This window comes from Aphelocoma coerulescens, chromosome 7 (genome assembly GCF_041296385.1).
Source record: "Aphelocoma coerulescens isolate FSJ_1873_10779 chromosome 7, UR_Acoe_1.0, whole genome shotgun sequence".
NCBI classification, from domain to species: domain Eukaryota; kingdom Metazoa; phylum Chordata; class Aves; order Passeriformes; family Corvidae; genus Aphelocoma; species Aphelocoma coerulescens.
In genome coordinates, this window is record NC_091021.1 from 18,661,493 (window position 1) to 18,677,443 (window position 15,951).

General features: G+C 37.2%; 1 protein-coding gene across 1 annotated transcript in view; it reads right to left on the reverse strand.

Annotated features, from left to right (window-relative positions):
- Positions 1 to 15,951, reverse strand: part of RAPGEF4 (Rap guanine nucleotide exchange factor 4) — a 156,704-nt gene that overhangs the window by 68,018 nt on the left and 72,735 nt on the right. Inside the window, exons 5-6 of the mRNA XM_069020648.1 lie at positions 14,443 to 14,515; positions 13,328 to 13,392 (exon numbers count right to left, since the gene is read on the reverse strand). Coding sequence (XP_068876749.1) covers positions 13,328 to 13,392; positions 14,443 to 14,515 — 138 coding nt within the window. The remainder of the gene's footprint in view (positions 1 to 13,327; positions 13,393 to 14,442; positions 14,516 to 15,951) is intronic.

The window sequence follows — 15,951 nt, forward strand, 5'->3', positions numbered from 1 at the left end:
AACAAATATCTGTAAACAGCAAAATGGGGAGAACGGCAAGGTATGAACAGATGAACACACAGTCACAGCATGTTTGCAAAATTAGGGAAGAAAATAATCAAATTTTAAAAATCTTCTGAGTTTCATAAAGGTATAGCACCTGTAATCTAAAAACCCATAATCTAACTACAAACTATCTAAACAAAGCAAAATGGCCTAGTAGAAATTGTCAGGGCCAGTGCTTAAAGACAGCTCAGTTTTATTCTGTTTTTCTGACTGCATGACCTTACACAAATCACCTAATCACTGTGTGTTTCATTTTCCCCTTTTTGGAGAGAGGAATACTAATAATTTCCACCTTTGTAAAATGCTTTGAATACTGTCAGCAAATGGGCTACTATCAAAATATTCAGAGTAATGATGACTGGTTTAAAATCTATATTCTTTAAATGTAATACAATGTGAAGACTGCTGTATTTTAAAATACATTCTAAAATTGCTTTTCTTCAGTAATCTACATTTTTTAATAGCATAAACAGGAAAATGTGTTTCTTTAAATTCTCAGATATTCAGTGTAGCAAATTTATTTTAGAAAGTTAAATTGAACTACATTATTAACACTTCAACAATGTTTCCTTGAAAAACTATAAACATCCATTCTTTTAACACAAAATGATTCAGCCATTACCAAAAATGACACTTCACTGTGAATGTCAAAGGGAAAAAGAATATTGAAACAGACTATGACCAGTGCACAAAACCCCCCAGAACACGGCTAATGATGTCTTATTTTCCCGTCATTTTTCTACTTCCCCGCTACAATGAAACAGCTGCTATAACTACACTGCCTGCATTGAATAAAATGTCAGAAAATGCTAACTCTGCTGCGAGCATTCCCAATATTCTGGTAGAGGTGTGACTACAGTTATCATAATGAATCTCAAGCCAGTGTTGTCTGGGTTTCTCTGCTCCTGCATTTCTTTAACCTACGAAAGAACATAACTTTTTTTTTTGTCTCTCATGCAAACTACTGGTTTCTTAGTATTCACGGCTTTAAAAGTATGTTTACCTGAAATTACTTACTTCTTTAGAAACAAGCTATAATGGCAAAGACTTTAAAAGTTAGGCAGCAAGGTTACAAGTTCTTAAGGCTCCTCTCTCACACTCTAGGTACACAGCCTAATCAAAAGACAAACTGAAGGGATATTAAAGATTAATGAGCTTCACTTAATTAATTCACTTTTTTCTAGATACCTTTTTAACTTTGGTAAGCATCTCCTACCTCCAAGCCTCACAGAAGGTACCCAGTCTAGAAAACAGGATAGGATGGACTCTCCTAGGTTTCAGTTACATCCAGATGCCAGAACTGCCTTCTGAGGATGAGGCAGTGAAATTTTAGATTAAGTGATTTCATGTCAAACATAAGGGTGCCAAAACCTGGATGGAGTGTGAATTATGTGTGAAATTGTGAACCTATTAAAATTAGTGGTAAAATTCCTGAGTGTAGTCATCACACTACCCACGTGAGGCAAGAGGACCACTGCCTCCTGGGTGACAGCAGTTCATGTATTGTGTGATGCCCACTAGTCATTTCACCTCTGAGTGTTTCAACCTCTCCATGGTAAAATGGGGACACAGTGTCTACTCATAACTGCAACAAGTGATGAGAATAAGGAACTGAAAACACTGCTGAATGCTGCAACTGGAATCCTGGAAGTCTAGTGTCTACAAATTCATGCTGGGAACTTTATAATGCTTTTTAACACAGAAAGGAAAAGTCATCGAAGTGAGACAGGGCTAGAGGGCATTGAAGGTTACCTCCTGAATTCCCTGGGGAGGTCAGCAACAAGGTAAGGCCTTTAGCAAGTGGGCAAGAGAAGTTAATTTAAACCCATTTTATGCTTCTTCTGGTGATTTCATGTTTCTTATCCTCCAAGTTCAGGGCAATGCATTGTGTGAAAGCACATGAAATGAAGAAACATTGAAGGAGTGCAGCACATGAGCCTCAGAGTCCAGCTTCCCTATTTACTCCTCTTTCTTCCTCCTGTCATCCTTTTCAGAAATCAATTTTTACTAAAAATGAAGCTGAGAAGGAATAATCTAACAATATCCAGTTCAACACTTTCTGGTATCCTATTTCTCAGGAGATTTTAAATGATCTATATTGATGTTTTCCTTCTACATGAATATATTTCCTAAAAAGGTAAATGGTTGTTTCTGTAGTATATGAAAATAAACAGAGGAAAGAAATCCCAAACTGATGGCTAGATCAGAACACATTTTACAAAAAAGCACAAATATTTTCTTTCAGCCAAGTACTTCTCTACTTCAATGGTTTTAAGTCTCCTGTCACAAACATAAAAAAACCCTCAAGCACTTGTTTAATTTACATATTTGTGTGTCAGTGGAAAAGACATGCATTCTGCTCTTGACAAATATCCACAAAACAACCTTCTTATCTTCCTTAAAACTTCTATTTCTCTTGATGTCTACAAAAAGCTTGTCAAAGTGGAGGGTGCTGATGTGCTGAACCATGCTACCTATCCTATGTCACCCAAGTTTCTGAGGCTGTGTAGGATAAAGGCTTTTCTTTTTCTTTTATAGTAAAATCCAGTTGTGGTCTTACACATTTAACTAGCACAAAAATAAACCTTAACTGCTGTATTAGTTCATCAGTGCATTCAGTATTCTTTAGATACAGTGTCAGTAATTGTATTGATTAAAAACATACAAAGGCATTTGGAATCAAATTATTGATCTGAACAAGACAGATTGATACGCTGTTTTTCACATTAATTCCATAATGCATTGGGAATAATCAGTAAATAGAATACAAACATTGAGTTAATGTGCATCTGTGTGAACAGTAGATATTCTCCAATTAAACAGAGAAAGAGTAATACTTTTAATTCCTGCCAATTACAACAAAATACTATTTTAATTGGAAAATAGTAAATATTTCATATTTGCGAATTTGCTTCGTCTCTCCTTCTTACTTTCTACAGAGCTTGCTGCTGCCTAACTTGCTACTATTTAAACCAGGCCTGTTCACATTTTTTCTTATTGTTTTGAATTTAGCTCATCCTCCCTGATTAACCAGCAAGGGACAGACATTTCGAAACATACTATGAGATGTTTCTGTTGCTAAATGAATCCTTATTGCAACTTGAGAAAAAAATTGGCTCCACAAATACAAACAGAAGACTGCAATAATTAGCCCAAGACGGGTATGGAGAGACAAAATTACTCCACCTGACATTTTCCCTAGCTAACCACATTTCTTTGCAACCTAATTCACCATAGTATGTTTCTGAAAGAGATGACCTCTTTTTACCTCTCTCAGTATGTAGCCCAAGCTGTGTAAATTCTGTGATGTCTGGCTTTTAGGGGTATCACAGAACCAGCCCCGTCCTTGTGAAATGGAAGAGCACCTATTGTATTTTGTAATTTATCCCCTTTTTCCCATTCTCTTTAATGTTAGTATTGATTTTCGCATTATTGCTTGAAGTATTGTTTTGTCCAGCTGAAATTCTGTCCCTGCCAACTGTCAACCACTCACCCCCTTTTTAAACATAATCTCAAAATCTTATTTGGCTTAATTGACTCTTTAGTGGCTCTTAGTGTAAAGGATAATGACTGTTGCACCACGTTAAGCAAATCACAGTGTGAAAATGCTGTTCCAGAGAAATGTACTAACCGCAATCCAAACCAGTTTGCCCAGAAATACTCAACGTACATAGAGTATTCCCTGCTAACTTGTGTTAAAACAGTGCCATGGTTCTTCCTGGGCCCAAATGTGCTTTGCTCTCGGAGCTAATACTCCCACCATCTTCCTAATGCACAGCCACTCTCTCCTACCTCTGCTTCTGGTGTCACTGCTCAGGAGGCTCCAAGGTGGGCTGGGTCAGAAAATATGTTGGGGAGAAAAGTAACCACCTGAGCCATTCTGCAAAAGGCTACAAGAAAAGAATGGCATGAGAGAAGCGAAGGTGTTTCTTTAGGCTCCTCACATTCATAAATTTGGTCAGCTACTAAAAAGAGGGAGGATGGACCAAGCAGTACTGGAGGTTTACGAAGACATAATCATAATTCTCCTGGTAAGCTACTGGCTTTTTCTCCATCAAGCTCAAGGTTATTATATAAATTGTTTATACATAATTTCATTTCCTAAGATGAAAACAAGTGTGTCTGAGTAATCCTAATTAAAAGCAGTGTAGTAACCTGTATTGGAAATAAGTTGAGGTTTTTAAAATTTTATTTTGGAGCCTAAATTATGTATTCTTTTAATTTCTCTACTATTCAATTCAGCTACGTGCATCTGTGTTTCCTCACTAACTGCTATCTTTAAGACAGCTGCATCACTGATGATAAAGCATACAAAGATCAAACACATTCACAGTCTTGTGCCAAGCCTTCTTTCAGAAGGAAATTCACAAAAAGAATAAATAATGAAAGTCATAAATCATAAACCTCAACAGCACTTTCTCCTTAACCATCATGGGTGCTAACAGTCCTAAATATATTTTCAGCTCTGCTGTAGAGAGCTGACATTTTTGCCTCTGCAATTCTGACTCTGAATGGCTCTCAATGAGCCCCGCAAACTGGACGCTTGTGGTGCTATTTGTGTGCAGCCAGCACAACAGGCTTCTGCTCTTGACTAGCTAACACAAGAAAAAGAACAAAATCACTGGACAGCTTTTTCCCACTATTTATTAACCTCTCAAATTTTTCTCATCCATACACAAGCAAAAAAAGATGCTGCTAAATGATCAGATCAGACACACTGATTACTTCTTACCAACTCAGAACTATAACTGACTTTGTGGAATACCAATTTCCAGCATGCATGGCAGGACAGGCAGTCAAAATGCTCTGTGAGAGATTATATGAGTGACTAGAAAGAATCTGATTTTAAGATCCCTGATCTAATTTTTCTGCCAAACTTGAGAAAATAATTACAAGATTCAAAAAAATTCCTTTTGCTGTTTCAAATATAAGTGCCAAATGTGTTACTTGTATACGCTTGACTTGTCTGAAGACATGAACCTTGAAAGGGACTATCTTTTTTCTCAGTATAATTACCCACTCTTTCTGCCTTTCAACTGAAAGAGATAAATGGAGCATATGTGCATGTTTTTTAGGGGTTGGGACAGAATCTCACAGAAAACACAGTCAAGAAGCAAAAGTCATCAAATATGATTCCACAATATATATTATCAGACTGCCCTTGCCAGCACTGGCAGAGAAGGTAGTAGGCTGTGTCCTCAGAAAAGTGGAACTGAGAGTGATGCTCCTGTGGAAAGATGGTACCACACCTAATTCACAATACTGAGTACTTTACAAATTTTAGTATTTTCTAGGAATTTCGGAAGGTTTTTTCCATTCTTTAGGTTATTTATGTAAACTACAACAGCAACACTCATGCAGCTAGACAACAGGAGTCTGAAAGGCAAAATGTCTCTTTACCCAAATTGCCTTCCCTGTGCTACCCCAAGCACCTCCACAGCCCTTTTGTCAGGTTAGTCAGATGGGTTAGTACTCGATTACACTGCTACACTTAAAGATGTCAGCAGTGTGAGTTAGATGCCATCCAAATTACAGTTTTAACAAAGAAATATATATCACTTAGTTTTGCACTTTTCCATTGATTTCTGAACTTGTCATTCCACTTTCAGTGTCTCTTAGGATTATCACACCAAGGACTGATCCCAATAAGCTCCTGTAAGAAACCTCATTAAAAACACACAAACAACCATGAATCTCATGCCTTATGATGTTCTAAGTAAACCAGCATCTTTCTGTCTGACAGTCACTCTATTTTTTCTCTGACTGAAAGCTCTTTGTAGCAGAGGACTCCATCCCTACTTTGCATCACAGCACCCAAAACAAACAAGAATTGCAAGGCTTTAGAATGCACACAAATTGGAATAAAGTCTGAATAAAAATAAGAATAAAAATTAAAAGGCAACAGAAGTGGAGAGCATCAAAATAACAATGATAACAGTTTAAGGGGACTCTTCATTTAGACAAGTGGAGATCATATATATTAACATTCATATGTAAAAGTCATGAAACTAAAAACTCACATAGGTTAGCTCTAGCATTGACTTGAGTATATGGACTATTCTGCTGGTAACAGAGGAAGTCTCTCTCCTTCCCATACCACTCATTTTTCATCTTTTCACTCCCTCATAATAAAACCCACACTACCCTGACTTGAATCTTGCAGGTAGTTTCACTGATTCAGAAAGTCATTGCAGCTCTCAAAGCAGGATACAAATGCAGACAATTTTCCAAGCTCAGTGTTCCATTCCTGAGTCAAGGGCAGTAGCTGCTTCTGCAACACTTTACAGCTGTGACAGGAAAGGGAGGCTTCCTCTTTAGGTGCTGACAACTCAACTGCATTATGTTACTGGACACTAGTCACTATTTTTTCCCATTATACACCTTCTTTCAAGAGATAAATGTGGCAACTTGTTTATATTTTAAAACTGAAATACACCTACATATATTTAGTACTCTGATGTTACTGATCTTAGAAAACAAGGATAAAATTTAAAACAGAGTATTCCCTTAGGTCCTGTAGCTTGCAAAATTCTGCATTTGTTTATAAAAAGTGTAATGCATCCACGAAGAGAAGTCTTGCATCCATCTCTTACCACTCCCACTATCATCACAGACAGCTCTATTTATCATTAGAACCACGAATCACCACAACGAAAATTCCTCAAATAGACAGAAAGGCCTATTTTTTTCATCCAAATTCATGAAAGGGCTTCAGGGATCCTTGAAATGAATCAAGTATGCACTGAAGGGAACTAAGTTATCTTGACATGTACACAGGTAAATACACAGCAACCTGGACCAAGGACTCTTGGTCCACAGTGCAGTGCTACTCGTTCCTGTATAGTACCAGATCAAATGAGAATCACTCCCCACATCTGCAGGTCTCATACTGGGGCTACTCTGGCTAGTTCTGTATTGGTCTGCTCAATCATATGATTAGACACCACAGAAGAAACCATTTCCAGTAGAAATTGTCATTAGGACCTCCAGAATTCAGGGTATACAATGAAATCATGGATCACAGATATTTCATAAGTTATTGGGAGCTGATTGTGTAACAGAATATGGGGTGCTGCAAGCTTCCTCTGAGGTATTGCTGTTCACAAAGACATTCAGGAGGGAAGTCTACGGCTGTATATCATCTGCCTGGCTGAAACTGGAGATATCCAACCTTCCCTGGTGGTTCTGCAACAATTTAGTTTATGCAAAGTCTACTTATGAAACTCAGCAGACTTACTAACAATTTTGTTTACATTACTGCCAACATATCAAGACCTTCACATTTTTCATGCTTATGTTCCTTACTAACATACGAAAAATGTATTTTTCATAGGCTCCTACTCATCTCACACTCCTGTCTTTGTTATCTCCCCTGCCATAAGCTGTCATCATGTGACTCATTGCCAGAGACTATATGCAGAGCCTCTGCACTAGCCAAATTGTTACAGACTGTGATAATGATGAAACCCTAAGCACTTTCACTTAGAGCAAAATGAAGAACTTGAACAGACCTCTAGGCAAATTACTTTCATATATGTGAAATTGGTGCCAAAATATTAGAGCAGCCCCTAAAAATAATGGGTACAGTTAGGACTGCACAAAGATGTTATTAGAAATATTTTCATGTAGAGCTTTCACACTATCACTTCAAAAACAGAAAAGGGAATTATTTTTTAACCCTATGCAAATATTGTATAGGAGAACTGCCTGGTGCAGAGCCCAAGCAAGAAAATAAATCAGTACACATCTATCATTGGGCAGCTATACAGAAAGTAAGTTTTCCTCTAACACAGTTTTCATGTGTATGTTGGAGATGCTACAACTTTCAAACAAACACCTTGTAATTACACTTTGATAGAACACCGCCTGCTTTTCTCTTTTTTTTTTTTTTTTTGGCTCACAATTTCATGAGCATGTGAAACATTTCCCTTAGAATTCTGCTAATGCTCTATCAAATTCCACATTTGATAATATACTGAATATGTTAAACAATAAGCTTTCCTTTCGGTCATCTGGGAAAAGTAAATTGAAATATAGGGAAATTAGAAGTAAAATGATTGTGTTTATTGCTAGAGTAGCTAACATGGTGAGTGAACATGATTATTACTGGTGTCTTGTGTGGGTTTTTCAAGCTGAACCTTGTGAATTGCAATGTCATATTTACAAACAGTATACCTTCAAATGTCCAGAGCTACACGTAAGTGCTTGAAAATCGAAACAAGTGAATATTCATTTGCCTGGTAAATTGCAATATTTTGAGGATTAACTCTTGATTGTGCCCTGCTCTGTCCACTGAAAGATCTTTACAATATAATTGCATTAACGGCATTTAGATGATAAAAAGGAAAATAATGTTTTCACAATCAACCCAATTATTTAAATACATAAAAATCAACATGGTACCTATGCCTTTTTGAAAATTAAGTAAAGAAAAGGAATCTATATTTTACCACATTGAATTAGCAAGGAAAGAAGATAGATAAAAAGGTGACTTTCACAGAAGTATTGCAGCACATTCTATAGGAGCTTTGGCATACAAAATACCTTAAAATAAATCACTTCCAATAAGCTTCCAATCTAGAAGATGTGCAGACATTACTTGAAAAACATAAAGGGGATGTTTCAACCTGTAAGGTTCACAAACTCAATCTATGTGCTTTTCGAATATTACTTTGTGCACAAGGGGGAGCTCCTGCAACTCTTTATCACAATAAAACCCTGAAGATAATATAGGGAACATAATGGAAATACAGCATGAGAGATTTCAGAAAAGAACAGACATTCTTCACCCAATAGCACGAATTACTGTACGAATTTGCACAACTTAATCTGATTTTGTCTTCTGTGTTCAGCATGGATTCCTCAGATTCAAGGAGATGAAAAGCACTTTCCCCCTTACAGGATGTACACTCTCAATGAAGGAGCAAACTTATGTACATTTTAAAGTCACTGAGGCAAAGCTGTAAAAAAGGAAGGTAGCATGGTTTTTGAGGTAGGACGTTGTTTTAATGTAGTGTGTCACAGCAAAAATATATTTGAGCAGGTAATCAAAGTCTGTACCATAACAAACACAGATAAGAGGACTTCATTAACACTGCTCAGTCAGCCCCCATTCTTGAAACACTCTGCTTTTGAGCACTTAATTGTTTAGCCTTCTTCTCAAGCAGAATTTTGTGTGGCTTCTTGAGGATGTGGGGGTTCTTTCAGCAAACCACAATATGGAGATTCCATTATGGAAAAGAATATAAAATTTCAACTTGGATCATTAGCAGGGTTAGAATTTTTTTACTATCTACTACTTGAATAAATAACTTACAAATCACAAATTTCTCTTCTTTCTGTGTATCATTTCTATGCTTTAAGGCATCCACATGTGGTTTGCAAAGGAGTTTAAGACATTTGCTGATTGCAGAAAACAGCATTCAGCACCACAGTCCATAAGGGAGTGGAGATTCATGCTCTCAATGGGGCTGTCCTCTGTTCTTATTCCTTTGTCTCCACAACTCATTCCTCCAGTACCCTCTTCTTTCGAACTATCTTATATCTCACATTTCCAGAGCAGATGGGCTATTTCTTGTTCCTACCTGGGTACCTACCAGTAAAGGGTGTAAAAGAACAGGGGAGAGAACTCTGGCTTTCAGTCAGTGTCTGGCTTTATATTGTCAAAATAGTCCTCTAGCAACTAAAAGAAGCCCTTTAGAGAAACCCCACATGGTTAAACATTGAGACAGGAATGCCCAAGCAGCCTATGAGCAAAGACAGTGTGGGAATTCTGCACATAAAATGCTCACAGCCTGAGTGCACAGGTTTGTAGTGAAACTGCACCAAGCCTCTGGTGAGCCAGTTTCAGCTGACATTTTTCAATGTTTAACACTTCGGTTATTTTTTAGGGGCTCGCAAATGGTACACTCCTTACTGTATGAACAACCCCCAAAAGTCAAGCTTCTAGTCCAAAGGACAGTATTCCTAGTGTATAACTGGAAAAAGCCATTTAGTATGTGCTATGTATTTTCCTCCAGCTCAATGTCAGACAGGTTTGATCCATTTCAATTTAAAAATCAGCCACGAGCATACTCTCAGCATGGAGAATTCAGTGTAAACAGCGAAAAAGCGGCCAAACTGTAAGAAGAGTGTCCTGTAGTGGGAAGCATCATGCAACCCTGCTGCCAGCTCTGCTGGTAATATATGGAACCAGGACCACCACCTATTCTGTCTGCACGCTGGAACCTGACCTCCCCTGCGTTCTAAGTACTCTTCTGTATCTCTTCCAAAAATGTATTTGAAATTATTATTGATTTTGTAATTTTGGCTTTAGGGTTACATTCAACTCACATATGCAACTCTACCCCATGGGGAATTTTCAAAAACTAGAGTGAGAGAAACCAGTGCACAGATATATTGGTCTGTCCTAGTTTAAAAGACCAATGCTCTGTCATTTTCCCTTACATAAGACAGCATTAAATCGACTTTGTTTCCATTCCCCAAAATATAACTGAGAACAGTAGTATACTCTCTCTCAGTATTTTATGCTCAATTTAACTGCTATATTGCATTAAATGATGTGCAATAATGTAACCCCAAATGCAAATGAATTCACATTTGGTAAAAAGAATCTCTTTGTTGCCTTCTCCTAACAGAAATAATTTTTTGTAGATTTTAATGAACTAGAAAAACCAAACATCCCCATATGGTGAGAAAATTCCAAAGCATGTATTCAAAGAAAAATCTTATGTTACTCATCAAAAACTAATAGATGTGACAGGAAAAAAAATTAAGCTATGAAGATGAAACTCAAATAATTAGCAATTATGGAAGAACATCTATTACAGTACTTGTAAAAGACTCACCACACGCTAAAAAAGAAAAACATGCATTTCATATTTCCAGAATGGAATTTGAAGCAAATTACTTGCAGTTATAAACTTCCCTGGAAAATTAAAACAACACATACATACCTTGAAATGAATGTTTCATGATGACAACTACTGAAGATGTTATCTCTTTCTGTCTAAGAGTGTAATGCCTTCTTACCATATGAAAGATTTTGAGGAACTTCCTCCTAATCTCAGAAGGTTCCTCACTCATTTTTTTCCTGGACATTACAGAGTAGTCAGTGGGTCTCTTCAAGCTGTATTTGCTGCCTGCCTCACAGGTATTATTCTGGCCATCTAAAGTAGTCTAAAGATGTCCTGCTAACATTTCCCTTTCCCTGGATGAATGCCCTTCCCTGAAACACCTGCCATTTTGGGAGTCATGCATCACCCTAAAAATAAGCAAAATATGGAAAATCTAGAAATACAGTGCAGTTTTCTGATATCCTGATTTTTGGTTTTGAAAAGCTGGCAATAACTCTGGGAATCTGGCCCTGGAATTCCAGTAACTCCCTGACGGTTCAAACCAGACTGCAGGGCATGAAGGGCACCAGATATTTTGTGTAAGCACTGTAACAGTTGCACAGTTTGAAACTGCAGGAATGAAGTTTGCATGCAGTAAACAAAATACTTGGGTATTTATCTCTGCTGCATTTACCTTTCACTGAACATAATTAAAGACAGCTGTGGCCATATGGAGAAAACACAGAACTAGAATTCAAGGGCCATTTCTATGCTGTGTAGCTTCTTCTGCCACATTTGCCAGGGGACTGTCTGAGCTCCCCCAGGATGAAACAAGGTGACAAGTACATGTCATGTATTTACTCACTCAGCTTCTCTCCAGAGAAATGCGGACACTGTGGGAGGGAGAAGGGTGTCTGTTTTATACACATCTTGTATAGGAAGATAATATGGTTTGCAAAGGACTCTGTTCTTGTAAAAGTCACTAAACAGTTTGAGCCTGCCCTAGCCAAGTTAGGTCTCCTACCCAAGAAATTATTTTGTGCAGGAAGAGTTCTGTTGTGCTAGAAAAGCCCAGCTATTGGCAAATGTATTAATCATTAAATTTTACTCAGTTTCTAAAATACGTTGTACCTAAGAGTGTTTACCACCCTTAGCTGAGCATCACTTCCCATTACTATCTCACCTCCTATGGGAGACAGATATTTCTACCTTTTTACCTTTACCTGTTACTTCTATTTGCCTCAGAAAACACAAAAACATCCTTTAGTATGAATTCTGCACTTGGTGCTTTCCTTGAGAAACCAAGCAAGACCCCTGACCTGCCTTAACTCCAAGTGTGTCGCTGAAATGCCAATAACCTAAAGAAGCACTTAGACATAATTCCTAACTGTTATGTAAAATGCTTACAGAATCCAAGGTGCTATCTAAGTATCTAAGAATAATTACTCAGTGCATGGAAAAATGTTTATGTTCCTACAGGATAAGGTTGTGTCCGGAAGTAGTATAGCATTAGTGAATAAGACTCTAGGAATAGGAACTGCACACTGTTACATGTATACATTAAATAAAACCTGAATGTGACAATTAAGAAAGGTCAGTACCCTTGAGGAAGCAGGACAGACAGACAGGGAGAGGTGGAAGTAGTTATTTTTGCATTAAGGAAACACACTAAAATATTCCTTGTCTTTAGCTGCTGTCAAGATATGCTTTTAGTGCAACAAAAATACCTTTAACCTTTTAAAGCCATCACACAAATGCATCCAGTTAAACTCCTGTGTCCAGAAAAAAGGCATTGAAGCATCTGTTTATTCCTGTAACTTTTCTACTCATGCCATACAGAAATTCTAGAAGTTATCAATCTTTGCAGCAACGCCTGACACTATTCCTACCCACTATTATTCTATATATATACTATATCCCACTATTGAAACTGGCACAGAAATATTCATGAGTTCTTTCATGTGGGCCCTCATCTGGTGAGGCTGAAGGCACAGAACTATTTTACAAAGGAGAACTGGGATGTAAAGCTGCTCTCTGAACATAGGAGAAAATTCACCCTGAGCAAAGGGCCAGAACAATGCCTATGCATCAGTTCAGACTCAGTTAAGCCTTAAAATAGGATTTAATAATGAATTTTATGATCCACTGGTTATCCATTGGTCTTGTCATAGTGCTGCTTTTCTTCCTCACCCTCAGCACTCTTCCAACAAAGGCCAGGAAACCAGACTGTAACACAAACTTCGGCAGCAGTACACTTGGTAATAATCCTGAACCAGCTGCTTTCTTCAGTTAAATGATACGATGTCTAAGGCATTCTTATAATTTGTATACTGTACTCAAATGCATCAACCATTTGCACTCAGTTACTTTCAATTCAATGCTGCACTTTTGCATTTTTCATAACCTCCCCCTCCAGCAAAAAAAAAGCAAAACTGTGTGTGATTTACCTTATTACAATTTTTAGAAACTTGGCAAAGAGCACTGCTTGACATACTGTCTTTATCTGGCATTCCTAAAAAAAGAATACAGAAAATAAATACATACTGTACATTCTTTAAGTGACAGTGAAGATACTTATCAGTAGAATAGGGAATCTGAGGGTTCAGTACTTTGATAACACACATATTAATCTGCGATTTTTAAAGAGCAATACATTTACTCAGAAAGAAGTTTCCTTAGTGAACACAAAAAAGACAAGAAGTTAATTTGTGTCAATATTTTAAACAGCTTGCTAAGCACAGTACTTTTTCAAAACTTAATATCTGAAGCATATATACAGGAGTTATTGACACTTTTTCATTTAACATTACCTGTCTCTCAGTACATGGCAGTAAAATGTGACATCGAGTTTGCACTAATTAGCAATGCTATGCTATGCTATACCATTATCCTGCAAAGAAAACATACTGAACATGTAACATAGGGGACAAAATTTGCAGATGCAATTGCTAGCCATCAGATATTGCCGTGCTTGGCATCTAGATAATCCCTGGCAAATAAACAGAAGTGCTTTGATTTACGTAAGTGATGAATTCCAAAGGCTGCCCTTGGATTCATGTGTACAGCACTATCCCACAGCTTGACAGGTTCTCATGAGGCAGAGACATAACCAAAATTACTTAGCTATGTAACAAAGGTTAGAGAGCAGCATGTTTACTGCAAGCTCAAGCACTAACCTAGATTCTACAGCCAGTTGTGTAGCCCACCCTAACTAAAAAAATTGAGACAGTTTGTTATATCTATTTTACTAGCGGGACTCATGGCCATGTTCCATGGAATTCATGTAACACAAGCAGTAAAATGCTACATGACATCATCCACTATGTTTTAGCCAACAGGAAGATTTTTATACAGCTCTGTAAACACTAGTATACAGTTTGGAAGGTAGTTAGGCAGAAGGCAAAGTGTTTTCTACTACATGCAGTTATACTACTGCAGTTGTAATACCAAACTGAATTAAATTTTTAAAGTTCAACACCCAAACCCAGAGAATCTCCATCTCTCCCTCTTTCCTTTTCTTGTTTGCTTGCCCACCACCTGATATCTAATTTCTCATACTTACTGTCATTGTTGGAGCCAGTTTCCATAACACCATAAGGAGGAGTGAGAAGTCCAGACATATACTGTCGATATTTCTGAAAGACAGCGATGGCACATTTGGTCAGGTATGAATAAAGCCATTCAAGGGAATATGTGCTATTTACATTTGTGTGTCTCCAGCCTCGTGCTTCTCACGCACACATGAAATGTGAGTCAATCAAACATCTTGACTCTACAAGGTCTGTGTTCTTGACTGGAGCACACACTGCTTTTATTTCATCCAAAGTTGTGCTAAACCAGTTCCCTCTTTCCTCTTCCCCAAAGCATGACTTTGAGGGTACTAATAAATCAATATTTTACTTAGCTGTGTGATTTCCCACAAAGACTGTTTGAAAGCTCATTTGAAATTACACCACTCATCTGAACTCAAACTAGAAACCTACTTTATTATAGGAATGGAGGCAAGCTAAGGGATCATAAAAATCACATACAACAACAGTTTTGGTGTCAGATTTGAAATATACAGGATGTTTTGTGAAAACTCTGAACATTGAAATCCAAGATACTAATTTTGGTTTTCAGAAGCTACAAGGCTATGAAACACACAAACCAAACACCTCATATTATGTATATCCTCACACAAAAACTGTATTAGCAGATGAAACTTTGTAACTGTAAAAATAATGTCCCTTATACCACTATAAGCTACATAATTGTAACTGATGTCAGCAACTGGTATTTTTCTTCAGTGAATGCTGATGACACGAACAGTAAGGTTCAAAGCTCTGTCTAAGGCTTAAGAAATTCACAGAAGCTACAAAAATAACACCAAAGGAAAATAATTGTCCTTTTATCAAATACAAATCATTCAATGAATAAGAGACACATTTTTGTTTCCAATCACACTATATTACTGTCATGGTTAAGGATAAACAATTATAACTCCCTTTTGAAACTGCCAGAAAACAAGCTTGTGCAACAGGGATGCTGATGTTCAGCGTAAATAGAATGCGTCATACAGTCCTTCGGGTGTGCAGTGAGCTCAACGTGAACAATCAACCAGCTGAAATTCATGCAGGTTTCAACTAAGCACACATAATAATTGAGACAGAAAATGTCCCTTATAGTGCAATTTTAATTTAAAAGTTTTATCCTTTGCTCTATGGAGTTTGGGTGTACTCACTTTTAAAACGTTGCCTGCTGAATTTTAACAACGCTTGAATTATCCTTTATACATTTCTTTTTCTTGGAAATGAAAATATCATAAATTCTAGCACTAAAGACTGAATATCTTGCATTCTAAATAATAACAAAAGCTACAAAGATTACATTAATCTTAATAATCCAATCCTATTTTTAGAGAAGCTATTACATCGTAAAGCTTAGTAACATATTATTTAAATCTCACCCATAATCCAGCTGAATACTCGTAGAAGCAAATCTATGCTATATCCCTGGTCAGTCACACAAAACAAATGCTATTTCATTTGAGGATAAAACTCTCCTATTTTCTTTCCCAAACCATTCAGTT